Source organism: Nerophis lumbriciformis, linkage group LG01, assembly GCF_033978685.3.
Source record: "Nerophis lumbriciformis linkage group LG01, RoL_Nlum_v2.1, whole genome shotgun sequence".
Lineage (NCBI taxonomy): Eukaryota > Metazoa > Chordata > Actinopteri > Syngnathiformes > Syngnathidae > Nerophis > Nerophis lumbriciformis.
Genome location: NC_084548.2, coordinates 59545038 through 59564171, shown reverse-complemented (window position 1 = coordinate 59564171; position 19134 = coordinate 59545038). Strand labels below are relative to the sequence as shown.

General features: G+C 42.7%; 1 protein-coding gene and 1 long non-coding RNA gene across 5 annotated transcripts; one reads left to right on the top strand and one right to left on the bottom strand.

The window, feature by feature from the left end:
* LOC133570534 (uncharacterized) lies at positions 1 to 9622 on the bottom strand. The gene is made up of 2 exons (XR_009810220.2): positions 9456 to 9622; positions 1 to 942 (listed from the first exon to the last, which is right to left on the bottom strand). It is a non-coding gene; the product is annotated as an uncharacterized lncRNA (long non-coding RNA).
* Positions 9623 to 9752: 130 nt separating this feature from the next.
* Positions 9753 to 19134, top strand: LOC133570251 (uncharacterized). 4 transcript variants are annotated; one of them, XM_061923069.2, is made up of 3 exons: positions 9753 to 9897; positions 10063 to 10134; positions 16644 to 19133. In XM_061923069.2, the coding sequence occupies exon 3, from the start codon at positions 16659 to 16661 to the stop codon at positions 18117 to 18119; it is 1461 nt and encodes a 486-aa protein (XP_061779053.2). In that variant the 5' UTR covers positions 9753 to 9897; positions 10063 to 10134; positions 16644 to 16658; the 3' UTR covers positions 18120 to 19133. The 4 variants fall into 4 exon arrangements, with proteins under 4 accessions (XP_061779053.2, XP_072770286.1, XP_072770287.1 ...); XM_072914185.1 differs by having other exon boundaries at positions 9790 to 9897; positions 10007 to 10134; XM_072914186.1 differs by lacking the exon at positions 9753 to 9897 and having other exon boundaries at positions 10035 to 10134; positions 16644 to 19134.

Below are 19134 nucleotides of genomic sequence, written 5' to 3'. Positions count from 1 at the left end.
TGAGTTTTGACAGTTTATTTCAAATCCTGCATCTTCATTTGCTGCTGCTGTTCTCACCAGCACACTTGTGTTTCTTACACTGGTACTTAGAAGAAAATCTTTCACCACACACACTGCAACTCTACACTTTCTCTCCAGTGTGTGTCCTCATGTGTTTTTTCAAATGCTGTCTTTGTATAAAACTTTTACCACATTCTGAACAGATAAAAGGCTTTTCACCAGTGTGTATTCTTGTGTGCATTACTAAATTTCCTTTTACAGAGAACATTTTGCTACAAACTGAGCACATGAATGGTTTGTCTGCAGTGTGTGTTCTCATGTGTACTTTCAAATTTGTCTTTTGAGTATAATCTTTACCACATATTGAACAGGTAAAGGGTTTTTCTCCAGTGTGTGTTCTCATGTGTAATTTTAACACATTTTTTCGTGCAAATCTTTTACCACATTCTGAGCAGGTAAAAGGTTTTTCTCCAGTGTGTATTCTCATGTGTACTTTTAGATTACCAGAGTATTTAAACATTTTGTCACAGTGAGAACATGTCAAGTGTGTGTTGTCAGTGTGACATGTCTTATCATCTTTAGAGTCTTCATCATCAGTGTCAGGAGAGTGAGACGTTATGTCGTCACTATCTGATAGTGGAGCTAAGATCTTGTCTGCTTGTGATCCTCCACAGTGGTCTCCATCAGCTTCTGTTGTCATGTGTTGAGTTGAGCTGCTGCTTGGAGGCTCCGCCTCTCTCTTCTCCTCACTTTCACCTTTGACCTCATCATCTTCACTCTTCACAATCACAGGGAACTTCTCCAACCATTCAAGATGCTCTCCCTCCTGACTGATGCTGTGTTCCTCCTCTTCTTCTTTAATGTGGGAGAGCTGTGGCTCCTCCTTTCCCATCCTGAAGCTCCACTCCTGTTGCTCAGGGAGAAGATGTTCTTCACAGTTGTCTGCAGGACACGAGAAGACAAACATGTTTTAGAAACATCCAGCTTTGCTCAGTCACACAATGCATTCGGTACGTTTACATGTACTTATGAAAACCAAGTTATTGCATGAACTTTCTCGAAATCTCTGTGGCGGACAAACAAGCTGCTTTTACAACATTATTCACAAGAAAATAAAAAAAAGCTAAGGTGGGGGAACTTTTTACTAAATATGGGCCACATGGCCTAAAATGTTTTGCGATAATATTTAATATAGAATTTCTAATAAAAAAAATGTAAAACATGTTACAAAGCCTCCTAATTTAAGTGCTGTAGTATGCAGTAAAATATTTCCTAATTATTTTCTCAAAACTATTATTAATCTACTTGGTACTTTATAGTTTTATCTACACTTCAGTTAAAATGTACTAAACACTTATCCTTCTGTTTGCTACTTCGCATTAGTTTTGGGTGATACTAAGAATCTGGGTTTGGATCTAACACCAAGCAGTTACAGGGGCAGTATCGCTCATACTAACGCTGATACTGATATTTCATCTTTTCAAAATCATCGAATGATTCAATTTTGATCACAATTATAATCAGACAAACTAAAAATATAAACACTTTTTCTACTATGGGCTCTGATTTAAATCCTTTTGGTTTTTCACTTTTAAAGTCCTCCTGTGTCCATGGACTTATTTCCTGAGTTTGTAAACAAAAAGGACAAAATCAAAAGGTATCGTTACTGTCCATATTTATATCAATCTGCCCACCTTTGTTTACATTCAAGAACTCTAGCTTCCAGTTAGCGGTTAGCATATCTTCCTTGAAAGAAACGTAGTTCATTTGTCACCATGGAGGCGAGGATTGCTGACTTAGAAGTGGCTTTGCACTGTGGAGGGACGTTAGATCGCGAGCAAGAATGCTACAATGCGTGAAGGTTGAGGACGTGTTTGTTTGCTTGTCGCTCTCAAATGTGCAGACACAGCTAGAATGTGTCATCAACGTTTAGTAGCACGATATTATTAAAGGCCTACTGAAATGCGATTATCTTATTTAAACGGGGATAGCAGGTCCATTCTATTTGTCATACTTGATCATTTTGCGATATTGTCATATTTTTGCTGAAAGGATTTAGTAGAGAACATCGACGATAAAGTTCGCAACTTTTGGTCGCTGATAAAAAAGCCTTGCCTGTACCAGAAGTAGCAGACGAGTAGCGTGACGTCACAGGTTGTGGAGCTCCTCACATCTGCACATTGTTTACAATCATGGCCACCAGCAGCGAGAGCGATTCGGACCGAGAAAGCGACAATTCCCCCATTAATTTGAGCAAGGATGAAAGATTCGTGGATGAGGAAAGTGAGAGTGAAGGACTAGAGGGCAGTGGGAGCGATTCAGATAGGGAAGATGCTGTGAGAGGCGGGTGGGACCTGATATTCAGCTGGGAATGACTAAAACAGTAAATAAACACAAGACATATATATACTCTATTAGCCACAACACAACCAGGCTTATATTTAATATGCCACAAATTAATCCCGCATAACAAACACCTCCCCCCTCCCGTCCATATAACCCGCCAATACAACTCAAACACCTGCACAACACACTCAATCCCACAACCCAAAGTACCGTTCACCTCCCCAAAGTTCATACAGCACATATATTTCCTCAAAGTTACGTACGTGACATACACATAGCGGCACGCACGTACGGGCAAGCGATCAAATGTTTGGAAGCCGCAGCTGCATGCGTACTCACGGTACCGCGTCTGCGCATCCAACTCAAAGTCCTCCTGGTAAGAGTCTCTGTTGTCCCAGTTCTCCACAGGCCAATGGTAAAGCTTGACTGTCATCTTTCGGGAATGTAAACAATGAAACACCGGCTGTGTTTGTGTTGCTGCAGCCGCCCGCAATACACCGCTTCCCACCTACAGCTTTCTTCTTTGCTGTCTCTATTGTTCATTGAACAAATTGCAAAAGATTCACCAACACAGATGTCCAGAATACTGTGGAATTTTGCGATGAAAACAGACGACTTAATAGCTGGCCACCATGCTGTCCCAAAATGTCCTCTACAATCTGTGACGTCACGCGCTGACGTCATCATACCGAGACGTTTTCAGCAGGATATTTCGCGCGAAATTTAAAATTGCACTTTAGTAAGCTAAAGGCATGTGTTGCAATGTTAAGATTTCATCATTGATATATAAACTATCAGACTGCGTGGTCGGTAGTAGTGGGTTTCAGTAGGCCTTTAATAGCTGATTTGTCAGCTGATTTGATATAATTTATATTGTAAATGATCTACATCGCACAGCAATGTGACTTTTTCCAGACTAAAATTACGAGACGTTCATTCCTTTCTATATTTAATGATGTTAAGCGTGACTGTACTGTACAGCAAAAAACAGTTAAAGGCCTACTGAAACCCACTACTACCGACAGACCACGCAGTCTGATAGTTTATATATCAATGATGAAATCTTAACATTGCAACACATGCCAATACGGCCGGGTTAGCTTACTAAAGTGCAATTTTAAATTTTGCGCGAAATATCCTGCTGAAAACGTCTCGGTATGATGACGTCTGCGCGTGACGTCACGGATTGTAGAGGACATTTTGGGACAGCATGGTGGTCAGCTATTAAGTCGTCTGTTTTCATCGCAAAATTCCACAGTATTCTGGACATCTGTGTTGGTGAATCTTTTGCAATTTGTTCAATGAACAATGGAGACAGCAAAGAAGAAAGCTGTAGGTGGGAAGCGGTGTATTGCGGCCGACTGCAGCAACACAAACACAGCCGGTGTTTCATTGTTTACATTCCCGAAAGATGACAGTCAATCTTTACCATTGGCCTGTGGAGAACTGGGACAACAGAGACTCTTACCAGGAGGACTTTGAGTTGGATGCGCAGACGCGGTACCGTGAGTACGCATGCAGCTGCGGCTTCCAAACATTTGATCGCTTGACCGTACGTGCGTGCCGCTATGTGCATGTCACGTACGTAACTTTGGGGACTTTGGGGAAATATATGTGCTGTATGAACTTTGGGGAGGTGAACGGTACTTTGGGCTGTGGGATTGAGTGTGTTGTGCAGGTGTTTGAGTTGTATTGGTGGGTTATATGGACGGGAGGGGGGAGGTGTTTGTTATGGGGGATTAATTTGTGGCATATTAAATATAAGCCTGGTTGTGTTGTGGCTAATGGAGTATATATACGTCTTGTGTTTATTTACTGTTTTAGTCATTCCCAGCTGAATATCAGGTCTCACCCGCCTCTCACAGCATCTTCCCTGTCTGAATCGCTCCCACTGCCCTCTAGTCCTTCACTCTCACTTTCCTCATCCACAAATCTTTCATCCTCGCTCAAATTAATGGGGAAATCGTCGCTTTCTCGGTTCGAATCGCTTTCGCTGCTGGTGGCCATGATTATAAACAATGTGCGGATGTGAGGAGCTGCTACTTCCGGTAGAGGCAAGGCTTTTTTTATCAGCGACCAAAAGTTGCGAACTTTATCGTCGATGTTCTCTACTAAATCCTTTCAGCAAAAATATGGCAATCGTGAAATGGTCAAGCATGACACATAGAAAGGACCTGCTGTCCCCGTTTAAAGGGAAACATTATCACCAGACCTATGTAAGCGTCAATATATACCTTGATGTTGCAGAAAAAAGACCATATATTTTTTTAACCGATTTCCGAACTCTAAATGGGTGTATTTTGGTGAATTAAACGCCTTTCTAATATTCGCTCTCGGAGCGATGACGTCACGTTGTGACGTCACATCAGGAAGCAATCAGCCATTTTCTCAAACACCGGGTCAAAACAGCTCTGTTATTTTCCGTTTTTTCGACTGTTTTCCGTACCTTGGAGACATCATGCCTCGTCGGTGTGTTGTCGGAGGGTGTAACAACACGAACAGGGACGGATTCAAGTTGCACCAGTGGTCCAAATATGCGAAAGTGGCAAGAAATTGGACGTTTGTTCCGCACACTTTACCGACGAAAGCTATGCTACGACAGATGGCAAGAATGTGTGGATATCCTGTGACACTCAAAGCAGATGCATTTCCAACGATAAAGTCAAAGAAATCTGCCGCCAGACTACCATTGAATCTGCCGGAGTGTGTGAGCAATTCAGTGACAAAGGACCTCGGTAGCACGGCAAGCAATGGCGGCAGTTTGTTCCCGCAGACGAGCGAGCTAAACCCCCTGAATGTCTTGGCTCACACCGTCCCTTATGCCACCGAAGATGATCAAGAGAAGAATATCGACCCTAGCTTCCCTGGCCTGCTGACATCAACTCCAAAACTGGACGGATCAGCTTTCAGGAAAAGAGCGCGGATGAGGGTATGTTTACAGAATATATTAATTGATGAAAATTGGGCCTCCTCTCTGAGCTGCCACCTTAACGTGGTAGAGGAGTTTGCGTGTCCCAATGATCCTAGGAGCTATGTTGTCCGGGGGCTTTATGCCCCCTGGTAGGGTCTCCCAAGACAAACTGGTCCTAGGTGAGGGATCAGACAAAGAGCGACTCGAAGACCTCCATGAATAATAAAAAACAAGGACCCAGATTTCCCTCGCCCGGACGCGGGTCACCGGGGCCCCCCTCTGGAGCCAGGCCCGGAGGTGGGGCACGATGGAGAGCGCCTGGTGGCCGGGCCTGTCCCCATGGGGCCCGGCCGGGCACAGCCCGAAGAGGCAACGTGGGTCCCCCCTCCAATGGGCTCACCACCCATAGCAGGGGTCATAGAGGTCGGGTGCGATGTGAGCTGGGCGGCAGTCGAAGGCAGGGCACTTGGCGGTCCGATCCTCGGCTACAGAAGCTAGCTCTTGGGACGTGGAACGTCACCTCGCTGGGGGGGAAGGAGCCTGAGCTAGTGCGCGAAGTGGAGAAGTTCCGGCTAGATATAGTCGGACTCACTTCGACGCACAGCAAGGGCTCTGGAACCAGTTCTCTCGAGAGGGGCTGGACTCTCTTCCACTCTGGCGTTGCCGGCAGTGAGAGGCGACGGGCTGAGGTGGCAATTCTTGTTTCTCCCCGGCTCAGAGCCTGTACGTTGGAGTTCAACCCGGTGGACGAGAGGGTAGTTTCCCTCCGCCTTCGGGTGGGGGAACGGGTCCTGACTGTGGTTTGCGCTTACGCGCCAAACCGCAGCTCAGAGTACCCACCCTTTTTGGATTCACTCGAGGGAGTACTTGAGAGTGCTCCCCCGGGTGATTCCCTCGTGCTACTGGGGGACTTCAATGCTCATGTTGGCAACGACAGTGAAACCTGGAGAGGCGTGATTGGGAAGAATGGCCGCCCGGATCTGAACCCGAGCGGTGTTTTGTTATTGGACTTTTGTGCCCGTCACGGATTGTCCATAACGAACACCATGTTCAAACATAAGGGTGTCCATATGTGCACTTGGCACCAGGACACCCTAGGCCGCAGTTCCATGATCGACTTTGTAGTTGTATCATCGGATTTGCGGCCTCATGTTTTGGACACTCGGGTGAAGAGAGGGGCGGAGCTTTCTACCGATCACCACCTGGTGGTGAGTTGGCTGCGATGGTGGGGGAGGATGCCGGACAGACCTGGCAGGCCCAAACGCATTGTGAGGGTTTGCTGGGAACGTCTGGCAGAGTCTCCTGTCAGAGAGAGTTTCAATTCCCACCTCCGGAAGAACTTTGAACATGTCACGAGGGAGGTGCTGGACATTGAGTCCGAATGGACCATGTTCCGCGCATCTATTGTCGAGGCGGCTGATTGGAGCTGTGGCCGCAAGGTAGTTGGTGCTTGTCGTGGCGGTAATCCTAGAACCCGTTGGTGGACACCGGCGGTGAGGGATGCCGTCAAGCTGAAGAAGGAGTCCTATCGGGTTCTTTTGGCTCGTAGGACTCCTGAGGCAGCGGACAGGTACCGGCAGGCCAAGCGGTGTGCGGCTTCAGCGGTCGCAGAGGCAAAAACTCGGACATGGGAGGAGTTCGGGGAGGCCATGGAAAAAGACTTCCGGACGGCTTCGAAGCAATTCTGGACCACCATCCGCCGCCTCAGGAAGGGGAAGCAGTGCACTATCAACACCGTGTATGGCGGGGATGGTGTTCTGCTGACCTCAACTGCGGATGTTGTGGATCGGTGGAGGGAATACTTCGAAGACCTCCTCAATCCCACCAACACGTCTTCTTATGAGGAAGCAGTGCCTGGGGAGTCTGTGGTGGGCTCTCCTATTTCTGGGGCTGAGGTTGCTGAGGTAGTTAAAAAGCTCCTCGGTGGCAAGGCCCCAGGGGTAGATGAGATCCGCCCGGAGTTCCTTAAGGCTCTGGATGCTGTGGGGCTGTCTTGGTTGACAAGACTCTGCAGCATCGCGTGGACATCGGGGGCGGTACCTCTGGATTGGCAGACCGGGGTGGTGGTTCCTCTCTTTAAGAAGGGGAACCGGAGGGTGTGCTCTAACTATCGTGGGATCACACTCCTCAGCCTTCCCGGTAAGGTCTATTCAGGTGTACTGGAGAGGACGCTACGCCGGATAGTCGAACCTCGGATTCAGGAGGAACAGTGTGGTTTTCGTCCTGGTCGTGGAACTGTGGACCAGCTCTATACTCTCGGCAGGGTCCTTGAGGGTGCATGGGAGTTTGCCCAACCAGTCTACATGTGTTTTGTGGACTTGGAGAAGGCATTCGACCGTGTCCCTCGGGAAGTCCTGTGGGGAGTGCTCGGAGAGTATGGGGTATCGGACTGTCTGATTGTGGCAGTCCGCTCCCTGTATGCTCAGTGCCAGAGCTTGCATTGCCGGCAGTAAGTCGGACACGTTTCCTGTGAGGGTTGGACTCCGCCAAGGCTGCCCTTTGTCACCGATTCTGTTCATAACTTTTATGGACAGAATTTCTAGGCGCAGTCAAGGCGTTGAGGGGATCTGGTTTGGTGGCTGCAGGATTAGGTCTCTGCTTTTTGCAGATGATGTGGTCCTGATGGCTTCATCTGGCCAGGATCTTCAGCTCTCACTGGATCGGTTCGCAGCCGAGTGTGAAGCGACTGGGATGAGAATCAGCACCTCCAAGTCCGAGTCCATGGTTCTCGCCCGGAAAAGGGTGGAGTGCCATCTCCGGGTTGGGGAGGAGATCTTGCCCCAAGTGGAGGAGTTCAAGTACCTCGGAGTCTTGTTCACGAGTGAGGGAAGAGTGGATCGTGAGATCGACAGGCGGATCAGTGCGGCGTCTTCAGTAATGCGGACGCTGTATCGATCCGTTGTGGTGAAGAAGGAGCTGAGCCGGAAGGCAAAGCTCTCAATTTACCGGTCGATCTACGTTCCCATCCTCACCTATGGTCATGAGCTTTGGGTTATGACCGAAAGGACAAGATCACGGGTACAAGCGGCCGAAATGAGTTTCCTCCGCCGGGTGGCGGGGCTCTCCCTTAGAGATAGGGTGAGAAGCTCTGCCATCCGGGGGGAGCTCAAAGTAAAGCCGCTGCTCCTCCACATCGAGAGGAGCCAGATGAGGTGGTTCGGGCATCTGGTCAGGATGCCACCCGAACGCCTCCCTAGGGAGGTGTTTAGGGCACGTCCGACCGGTAGGAGGCCGCGGGGAAGACCCAGGACACGTTGTGAAGACTATGTCTCCCGGCTGGCCTGGGAACGCCTCGGGGTCCCACAGGAAGAGCTGGACGAAGTGGCTGGGGAGAGGGAAGTCTGGGCTTCCCTGCTTAGGCTGCTGCCCCCGCGACCCGACCTCGGATAAGCGGAAGAAGATGGATGGATGAAAATTGGGCTGTCTGCACTCTCAAAGTGCATGTTGTTGCCAAATGTATTTCATATGCTGTAAACCTAGTTCATAGTTGTTAGTTTCCTTTAATGCCAAACAAACACATACCACTCGTTGGTTAGAAGGCGATCGCCGAATTCGTCCTCGCTTTCTCCCGTGTCGCTGGCTGTCATGTCGTTTTCGTCGGTTTCGCTTGCATACGGTTCAAACCGATATGGCTCAATAGCTTCAGTTTCTTCTTCAATTTCGTTTTCGCTACCTGCCTCCACACTACAACCATCCGTTTCAATACATTCGTAATCTGTTGAATCGCTTAAGCCGCTGAAATCCGAGTCTGAATCCAAGCTAATGTCGCTATAGCTTGCAGTTCTTTTCCGCCATGTTTGTTTGTGTTGGCTTCACTATGTGACGTCACAGGAAAATGGACGGGTGGTTAAAATCAGGCACTTTGAAGCTTTTTTTAGGGATATTGCGTGATGGGTAAAAATTTGAAAAAAACTTCGAAAAATATAATAAGCCACTGGGAACTGTTTTTTTAATGGTTTTAACAATTCTGAAATTGTGATAATGTTCCCCTTTAAATAAGAAAATCGCATTTCAGTAGGCCTTTAAAGTATTAAATAAGTCAATATAAATCTCATAGAGAACATATAAAATACACTCCTCAAAAAACGCTTGCATTTGCTACATAGGCCTGTTAGCGGGCTAACGCTAGTACGTTAGCTTCGAACAACATATCAGGTAAATAACATAAACAATATAAAAAGTATATAATTTATATTACCTCATTAGCCGCACGTACAAGAGAGGAGTGAAATATGTTCTTCCAATTGTTACACCAGCAACTCTTCAATGTGACTTTTTGTTCTGTGGCTTGACGAAGGAAGTGTGCACCATTCACTATTGTCCCAGTGAAACACGTGTTTGGCCAACATTTGTTCCACGGTTGAGAACACCTCCAAGACGACACAGGAGGAAGAACAACAAGATGGCGTTTGACGGAGAAGACTTTGTTTTGGTTATTATAGTTTATTGATCTTAATTACAACGTACATGTAGACATGTAGGTCGTTTAATAGAGTAAACATCGTTAATAATTGTTTGTATCCGGATACATTAGTCTGAGTGCACTTTGACGTGCTAGCCTAGCCTGCTGGTTAGCTTAGCTTGTTAGCTGCTAACAAAGAGACGCGGAAGTTATCGACACAGCAAAGCAGAGATCCAATGTAAGTGTAAAGTGTTATTATTGAGTGAAAATGTCTAAATTACAAATGCTGTGAGTGTTGGTGAATCAGCGACTAACTGCTGCCGTTGAATTAATAGTTGTGATGTTAGAAAAAAACAAAACAAAACGATAGCAGAATACGAGGAGGAACTTTGTCCAACAACAGAGGAGAAGGAGCGACAACATCAACTACTGGACGCTGTTTTCAAGAAACATCAAGTTGTGTTACACAGAACAGGTTTGTTTACTTCTTACCCTCACATGTTTACTAACATTATATTTATTTATTGCCACCATTCTTAAATATGTTGTATGTAAGAATGTGGGTGTTCTTGTGAAGATGATGCACGTATGTCTCGTACTTGCAACCACGTGGTTGACGGCGTTCTATCGAATTTAGCTACCCGTAAACATGAGTTACTTTACAGTCATTAGGACAAAAGACACTGGGATGACTTTGCCCTTTAAAAGCATACTTGCCAACCTTGAGACCTCCGATTTCGGGAGGTGGGGGGGGGGGGGGGTATATTTACAGCTAGAATTCACCAAGTCAAGTATTTCATATATATATATGTAACCGGTGGTCTTTTCCTCTCTGCGTTGTGTGGCTTTTGTGAAAAACGACCGACACCATGGATTGCTCAGCTGCACTTTACTGATAAAACAGAACACAATTGTTGTCAATAAGTTTTTGACGTCGTCGAGTCCCTCTCCCGTTATGGTGGACAAAAGGGGCGTACAACAGTGAAATAAACATACCTGATAAAACAGAACACAATTGTTGTCAATAAGTTTTTGACGTCGTCGAGTCCCTACACAAAATACAATACAGAACAAGAAAATGAACAGAAGTTCTTAACATGACATTATCTGTCGTCGCATGGACGCCTACCTCTCCCGTTATGGTGGACAAAAGGGAAGTTGGAAGGCGTGTCCAACGCATATATAAAGACAGGTGTCACCGTAATTATTGCAGTAGGAGGGACAACGAGACAATGGTTCCACATTGACAAAACATCAAACAATATTCAGGTATTTACATGTAACTTACACATTTTGTGTAATTATAACAATAATAAAGCATTATAAAATACATTATTTACAAGACATAATGGACCCTGTTACATATATAAGAAATACTTGACTTTCAGTGAATTCTAGCTATATATACAGTTAGGTCCATAAATATTTGGACATTGACACAATTGTCAGTATTCCAGCTCTGTACAACACCACAATGAATTTGAAATGAAACAATCAAGATGTGCTTTAAGTGTACACTCTGAGCTTTAATTTGAGGGTATTTACATCCAAATCAGGTGAACGGTGTAGGAATTACAACACATTTTATATGTGCCTTCCACTTTTTAAGGGACCAAAAGTAATTGGACAAACTAACATAATCATAAATCAAATTGTCACTTTTTAATACTTTGTTGCAAATCCTTTGCAGTCAATGACAGCCTGAAGTGTGGAACACATAGACATCACCAGACGCTGGGTTTGGTCCATGGTGATGCTCTGCCGGGCTTCTGTTGCAGCGGTCTTCACTTCCTGCTTGTTCTTTGGGCGTTTTCCCTTCAGTTTTGTCTTCAGCAAGTGAAATTCATGCTCAATGGGATTCAGGTCAGGTGATTGACTTGGCCATTGCAGAACATTCCATTTCTTTGCCTTAAAAAACTCTTTGGTTGCTTTCGCAGTATGCTTCGGGTCATTGCCCATCTGCATTGTGAAGCGCCGTCCAATGAGTTTTGAAGCATTAGGCTGAATATGAGCAGATAGTATTGCCCCAAACACTTCAAAATTCATTCTACTGCTTTTGTCAGCTGTCACATCATCAATAAATATAAGAGATCCAGTTCCACTGGCAGCCATGCATGCCACTACCACCACCATGCTTCATTGATGAGGTGCTATGCTTTGAATCTTGAGCAGTTCCTTGCCTTCTGCATACTCTTCTCTTTCCATAATTTTGGTACAAGTTGATCTTTGTCTCATCTGGCCATAAGTTGTTGTTCCAGAACTGCACAGGCTCTTTTACGTGTTTCTTGGCAAACTCTAATCTGGCCTTCCTGTTTTTGAGGCTCACCAATGGTTTACGCCTTGTGATGAAGCCTCTGTATTTCCTCTGGTGAAGTCTTCTCATAATTGTTGACTTGGACACAGATACACCTACCTCTTGGAGAGTTTTCTTCATCTGGCCAACTGTTGTGAAGGGCTTTTTCTTGACAAGGAAAGGTATTTGTCTGTCATCCACCACACTTGTTTTCCATGGTCTTCCAGGTCTTTGGGTGTTGCTGAACTTAGCAGCGCGCTCTCTCTTTTTAAGAATGTACCAAACCGTTGATTTGGCCACACCTCATGTTTTTGCTATCTCTCTGATGGCTTTGTTTTGATTTTTCAGCCCAATGATGGCTTGCTTCACTGATATGGACAGCTCTTTGGACTTCATATTGAGAGGTGACCTCCCCAGATTCCAAACTAATATACCACACTTGAAATGACATCTAGGCCTTTTATCTGCTCTTTGTAAATTAAGAAAATTAAAAAAACAAGGGAATAACACACATCTGGCTATGGAACAGCTGAGTAGCCAATTGTCCAATTACTTTTGGTCCCTTAAAAAGTGGAAGGCACATATAAAATGTGTTGTAATTCCTACACCGTTCACCTGATTTGGATGTAAATACCCTCAAATTAAAGCTCAGAGTGTACACTTAAAGCACATCTTGATTGTTTAATTTCAAATCCATTGTGGTGTTGTACAGAGCTGGAATACTGAAAATTGTGCCAATGTCCAAATATTTATGGACCTAACTGTATATATATATATATATATATATATATATATATATATATATATATATATATATAAAAATAAGACAAATACTTGAATTTCAGTGTTCATTTATTTACACATATACACGCACATAACACTCATTTACTCATTGTTGAGTTAAGGGTTGAATTGTCCATCCTTGTTCTATTCTCTGTCACTATTTTTCTAACCATGCTGAACACCCTCTCTGATGATGCATTCTGCTTCGTCTCCTTGTTGTGTGCACAGTTGTGCACTGCACTCTCTAAAAGCCCTAGATGTTAATGTCGCATATGCATGTACAGTAGATGGCAGTATTGCCCTGTTTTAGAGTGTCACAACATTGCTGTTTACGGCAGACGAATTGCTTTACGGTAGATGAAAACGTGACTGCTGTTGTTGTGTGTTGTTGCCGCGCTGGGAGGACGTTAATCAAACTGCCTACCAATATCCCACATGAGAAACTAAGAACTTGCCCTCGATCATTCTACAGTTATAACGTGATTGGGCAGGCAGGCTGATTATATTGTGGGAAAGCGGACGTGAAAACAGGCTGTCGACACGTCACTCAGGTCCGCCTGAATTTCGGGAGATTTTCGGGAGAAAATTTGTCCCGGGAGGTTTTCGGGAGAAGCGCTGAATTTTGGGAGTCTCCCGAAAAATCCGGGAGGGTTGGCAAGTATGTTTAAAAGGGAAAGCCCAAACATATTCGCTGAGGCGGGACAGTATCAAGAATGCATTGCTCAATTTATTATCAATATATCCTGTTCTTGTTACATGATATCTTTTTGTTCTATTTTATAATTTATAGGGGAACTGCACTTTTTTAATCATTCTCAATCCTTATGTAAGACAACACACATGTTTTCTTTATTGTATGCATTCTAAATTGTAAATAAGCACTAGCAAAAGTCAGCCAACGGTTGAGTCAATGCCAGTCGCTCTGTTCCGCTCTTTTAATTTGTCAGATAAGTAAACAGTCCTTCAAATTAAAGATGAAAAATAGAGATGTCCGATAATGGCTTTTTTGCCGATATCCGATATTCCGATATTGTCCAACTCTTAATTACCGATTCCGATATCAACCGATAACACATTATTATGCCTAAGTTTTTTGTGATGCCCCACTAGATGCATTTAAACAACGTAACAAAGTTTTCCAAAATAAATCAACTCAAGTTATGGAAAAAAATGCCAACATGGCACTGCCATATTTATTATTGAAGTCACAAAGTGCATAATTTTCTTTAACATGCCTCAAAACAGCAGCTTGGAATTTGGGACATGCTCTCCCTGAGAGAGCATGAGGAGGTTGAGGTGGGCGCGGTTGGTGGGGGGTAAGGGGGTAGCTGGTGTTTATATTGTAGCGTCCCGGAAGAGTTAGTGCTGCAAGGGGTTCTGGGTATTTGTTCTGTTGTGTTTATGTTGTGTTACGGTGCGTATGTTCTCCCGAAATGTGTTTGTCATTCTTGTTTGGTGTGGGTTCACAGTGTGGCGCATATTTGTAACAGTGTTAAAGTTGTTTATACAGCCACCCTCAGTGTGACCTCTATGGCTGTTGACCAAGTATGAATTGCATTCACTTATATGTGTGTGAAAAGCCGTAGATATTATGTGACTGGGCCGGCATGCAAAGGCAGTGCCTTTAAGGTTTATTGGCGCTCTGTACTTCTCCCTACGTCCGTGTACACAGTGGCGTTTTAAAAAGTCATAAATTATACTTTTTGAAACCGATACCGATATATTCCGATATTACATTTTAAAGCATTTATCGGCTGATAATATCGGCAGCCCGATATTATCGGACATCTCTAATGAAAAACAATTACATTTGTTTATTGATATTATCCACAATGATGGGATGTTTATATCTTTCGGCACCAGGCATGTTCTCTCCGTTTAGCTGATATATTGAGCATGATCCTCACTCCTTGGGTCAAGAATGCTGGGAAGAAATGAGCATCTTGCCGTGTCTTCCTAGTGATGTCTTTGGGTTTAAAATTAATTTGACCAACTTCTCGGTCTATGCCCGCAACCTTTGCCAATACAAGCGTGAGGCACGATTTATAATCTAGAGCAAACTAGTGATGAGATTATGAAAAACAATTGAGGTTGTTTATTGCTGTTATCCACAACGAAGTTACAGTAATACTAATAAGCACACCAGGGTAAGTACATTAATATACACACGAATTACACATTGGTGTAAGAATCATGTTAATTACCAAAATATTCTCCGAAAGCCAATATCGTGTATCCTTTGGTGAGCTGACCGTATCGTCACACCCCTAGTTAAAAGCACACCAACCTCATGACATGACACTTGAATGTAGAACAGTAGTACAACATTTTCAACATATACACACATCTCAAAAGAAGAATATAACAAATAAATATATTTGGTGTGCCAAGCGAAACCACTCGGCTAACCAATTTTTGGGATGGGTGATATTACCTAAAATCTATATCCTAACATAAAATGTATCACAATATATCATTTGGTATATGAATGATGATAGAATAATTTCAAAACGGGTTAAAGACTCCTAATTTGGCTGCTGACATAAGCAGTAACATATTGTGTCATTTCTAATTGTATTATTTTGTCAAAACAATTATTATTAGTGTACTTCATAATTTACTGTTAATATCTGGTTACTTTCTGTTGTAACATGTAACATCTACACTTCTGTTAAAATGTAATAATCACGTATTCTTCTGTTGTTTGATACTTTACACTAGTTTTAGTGATACTACACCATCTGGTATGGATCCAATACCAAGTAGTTACAGGGGCAGTATTCATTTAGTTTTTAATTTTCAACATCATTTTGATCACAGTTATAATCAGACAAAGGATGGATCAAAATCAATTAAATATTTTGATTATTTCAAATATTGGCTTTTATTTAAATTCTTTGTGTTTTTGCCCTTGAAGTCTTCCTTTGTCCTGGGACTTTTTTGCTGTGTTTGTAAACAATAACAAATACTAGAAAATAATTTTGTGTTTATAACAAATATCAACCTAATTACTGTAGTATCGACCATATTCTAGTTGTATACTTGGTATCGTTGCTATCGATATTTGTATTGATCCGCCAACCTTTGTTTACAAATAATAGTACTAGTATACTGCTCGCGTTTGTTAATGTGCCATTTTTACGGCATTGCAAATTGGCGCTGCTTTAAAACCTATTTGAATTGATGTAGACAAAGTTTAGCTTGATGACTTTGGCTAAAATGATAGTTAAATCTATTTTTCACACAACATCATCTCACTCTTGTTAGCTAGCCAGCAAAGTACTAGCTAACACTTTTAAGCCTGGTGTAGTTATACTCTCGCGTTGCGTAGCTTGCGTAGGCGACGTGTGCACATGGCAACAAATGAACTACCTTTTTTAACCGGAAGCTAGAGCTCTTAAATGTAAACAAAGGTGGGCGGATTAATATAAATATGGACAATAACGAAAAGTATGGTATCATTATATGGCCAATACTACAAAGGTTGGATCGATATATTAACATTATTAACAGTAAATTAGCAAGTATATTAATAATAATTTTAAGAAAATGATGGAATGGAAACTGGAAGTGATGTAATATGTTACTGCATATGTCAGCAACTAAATTAAGAGTGTTTGTAACCAGTTTTTAAATGGTTCTATTTGTAATTTTGTATGAAATAATATGTCTCAAAATACACTTTAGGCCTTATCGCCCATCCCTAATAAAAAAGTCCCCCAATCGAAATTATTTTTATTTTGTTGTGAATAATGTTGTAAATAGTGTTGTGTTTGTCCGCCACTGAAATTTCAAGACAGTTCATACAATAACTTGTTTTTCTAAAGTACATGTAAACGTACTGAATGCATTGTGTGACTGAGCAGAGCTGGATGTTTCTAAAACATGTTTGTCTCCCTGAGCAACAGGAGTGGCGCTTCAGGATGGAGAAGGAGGAGCCACAGCCCTCCCACATTGAGGAAGAAGAGGCGCCACAGACACAGCACATTACAAAGAAAGAGGAGTACCCACTGACCTTGTATTTTAAAGATGAAATGGAGGCACAAGAGACCCCACACAGTAAAAAGGAAAATTACCCACTGACCTCCCACTTTAAAAAGGAAGAGGAGGAGCTACAGTCCCACCACATTAAGGAGGAAGAGGAGGAACACAGCATCAGTCAGGAGGGAGAGCATCTTGAATGGTTGGAGGAGTCCCCAGTGATTGATGTGATTGTGAAGAGTGAAGATGATGAGGTCAAAAGTGAAAGTGAGGAGAAGAGAGAGGCGGAGCCTCCAAGCAGCAGCTCAACTCAACACATGAAGACAGAAGCTGATGGAGACCACTGTGGAGGATCACAAGCAGACAAGATCTTAGCTCCACTATCAGATAGTGACGACACAACGTCTCACTCTCCTGACACTGATGATGAAGACTCTAAAGATGATAAGACATGTCACACTGACAAAACACGCTTTAAATGTTCTCACTGTGACAAAACGTTTAAATACTCTGGTAATCTGAAAGTACACCTAAGAATACACACTGGAGAAAAACCTTTTTGTTGCTCAGAATGTGGTAAAAGATTTGGACGGAAAAATTTGTTGAATTTACACATGAAAACACACACTGGAGAAAAACCTTTTTCATGTTTAGTATGTGGTAGAGGTTTTGTACTGAGAGGTGATCTTAAAGTACACATGAGAATACACACTGGAGAAAAACATTTTTCCTGTTCAGTCTGCGGTAAAAGATTTGGTCGAAAAAATGTGTTGAATTTACACATGAAAACACACACCGGAGAAAAGCCTTTTTCATGTTCAGTATGTGGTAAAGGTTTTGTACAAAGAAGTGATTTGAAAGTACACATGAGAATACACACCGGAGAAAAACCATTTTCCTGCTCAGAATGTAATGCATGTTTTAAACAAAGTGGTAATTTGATAGTACACATGAGAAAACACACGGGAGAAAAACCTTTTTCATGTTCAGAGTGTGGTAAGGGTTTTATAGAAGGTGGTACGTTGAAAACACACATGCTAATACACACGGGAGAAAAACCTTTTTCATGTTCAGAATGTGGTAAAGGTTTTACAAAAAGTAGTGAGTTGGAAGTACACGTGAGAACACACACTGGAGACAAACCATTCATGTGCTCAATTTGTAGTAAAAGATTCACCCAGAAGACAAATTTGGTAAGACACACAAGAATACACACTGGAGAAAAACCTTTTATCTGTTCAGTATGTGGTAAAGGTTTTACACAAAGGTACTCTTTAAAAGCACATACAATAATACACACTCGAGAGAAAGTGTTGAGTTGCAGTGTGTGTGGTGAAAGATTCTCTTCTAAGTACCAGTGTATGAAACACAAGTGTGCTGGTGAGAACAGCAGCAGCAAATGAAGATGCAGGATTTGAAATAAACTGTCATTTAAATTTAAACAATTTGTCATGCATTGTTAAATGTTAGAATATCACGTTTGATCAAAAGACTGGAGGGTTGGGACTTTGACGAGCGAACAGAATCTGTTGACTGGCTCATAAACATGAACCATGTTCAACTAATGGGGCTCTCCTCTCTGCTATGACTGCAGCTGGGACTGCTGCGCGAGGCTACGGTCAACCTGACCGCCTGTGAGGAGGGACTCATGGCAGACCCCACTGCTCGTTGACGACATAAACTGCAGCTTAGACTTAGACTTAGACTTAGACAAACTTTAATGATCCACAAGGGAAATTGTTCAACACAGTAGCTCAGTTACAAGGATGGAAAGTGTAAGGATGGAAAGGACAATGCAGGTATAAATAGACTAATATAGCGATAAAAAATCTAACTTTTATACGAATATATACATAATATGTGTACAGAATAATATATATACAGATATATTATATTATGTCTATAACATATATACAATATGTACCAATGACCATGTACAATATTACAGTATATACAGCATATGTGACAGCAGCAGCATAAAATAGAGAGTAGATCCAGCAGGAAATAGAAAATAGACATTATACACATTATAAACAAAGAGAAGTAGCTAACATGTCAGGTGTCAGGTAATAGGCAGATACCTTCTTTCATGTCTCCAAAACAAAAAGTGGCTACATTTGTCGCTAGTCACTTTTGGGAAAAAAAGGAGTTTAATAGTTGACTGTTTAACAAGAAAGTCAGTAGAGAAAAAAGCACTGTAGTGGTTGTGGGATATATTCCCTCACTTTGTAATTCATACACCACATTCATAGCTCAGTAGCCATTGTTTCATCAAACACATCAAATCTATTAATAAATGTCACTTTCAGTCCTCTATTAGTCTGAAGTATTTTATTTTCACACCCTTACTCTTTTTTCACTTCATTGACATTTCTAGAAGTCCATTTGAAATGTTTCATCTTAATGCTGCTGCTGCTC

Excerpts from the sequence above, each read along its gene's own strand:
- LOC133570251 (XM_072914186.1), top strand. The coding sequence starts at position 16,659 with ATGGAGAAGGAGGAGCCACAGCCCTCCCACATTGAGGAAGAAGAGGCG.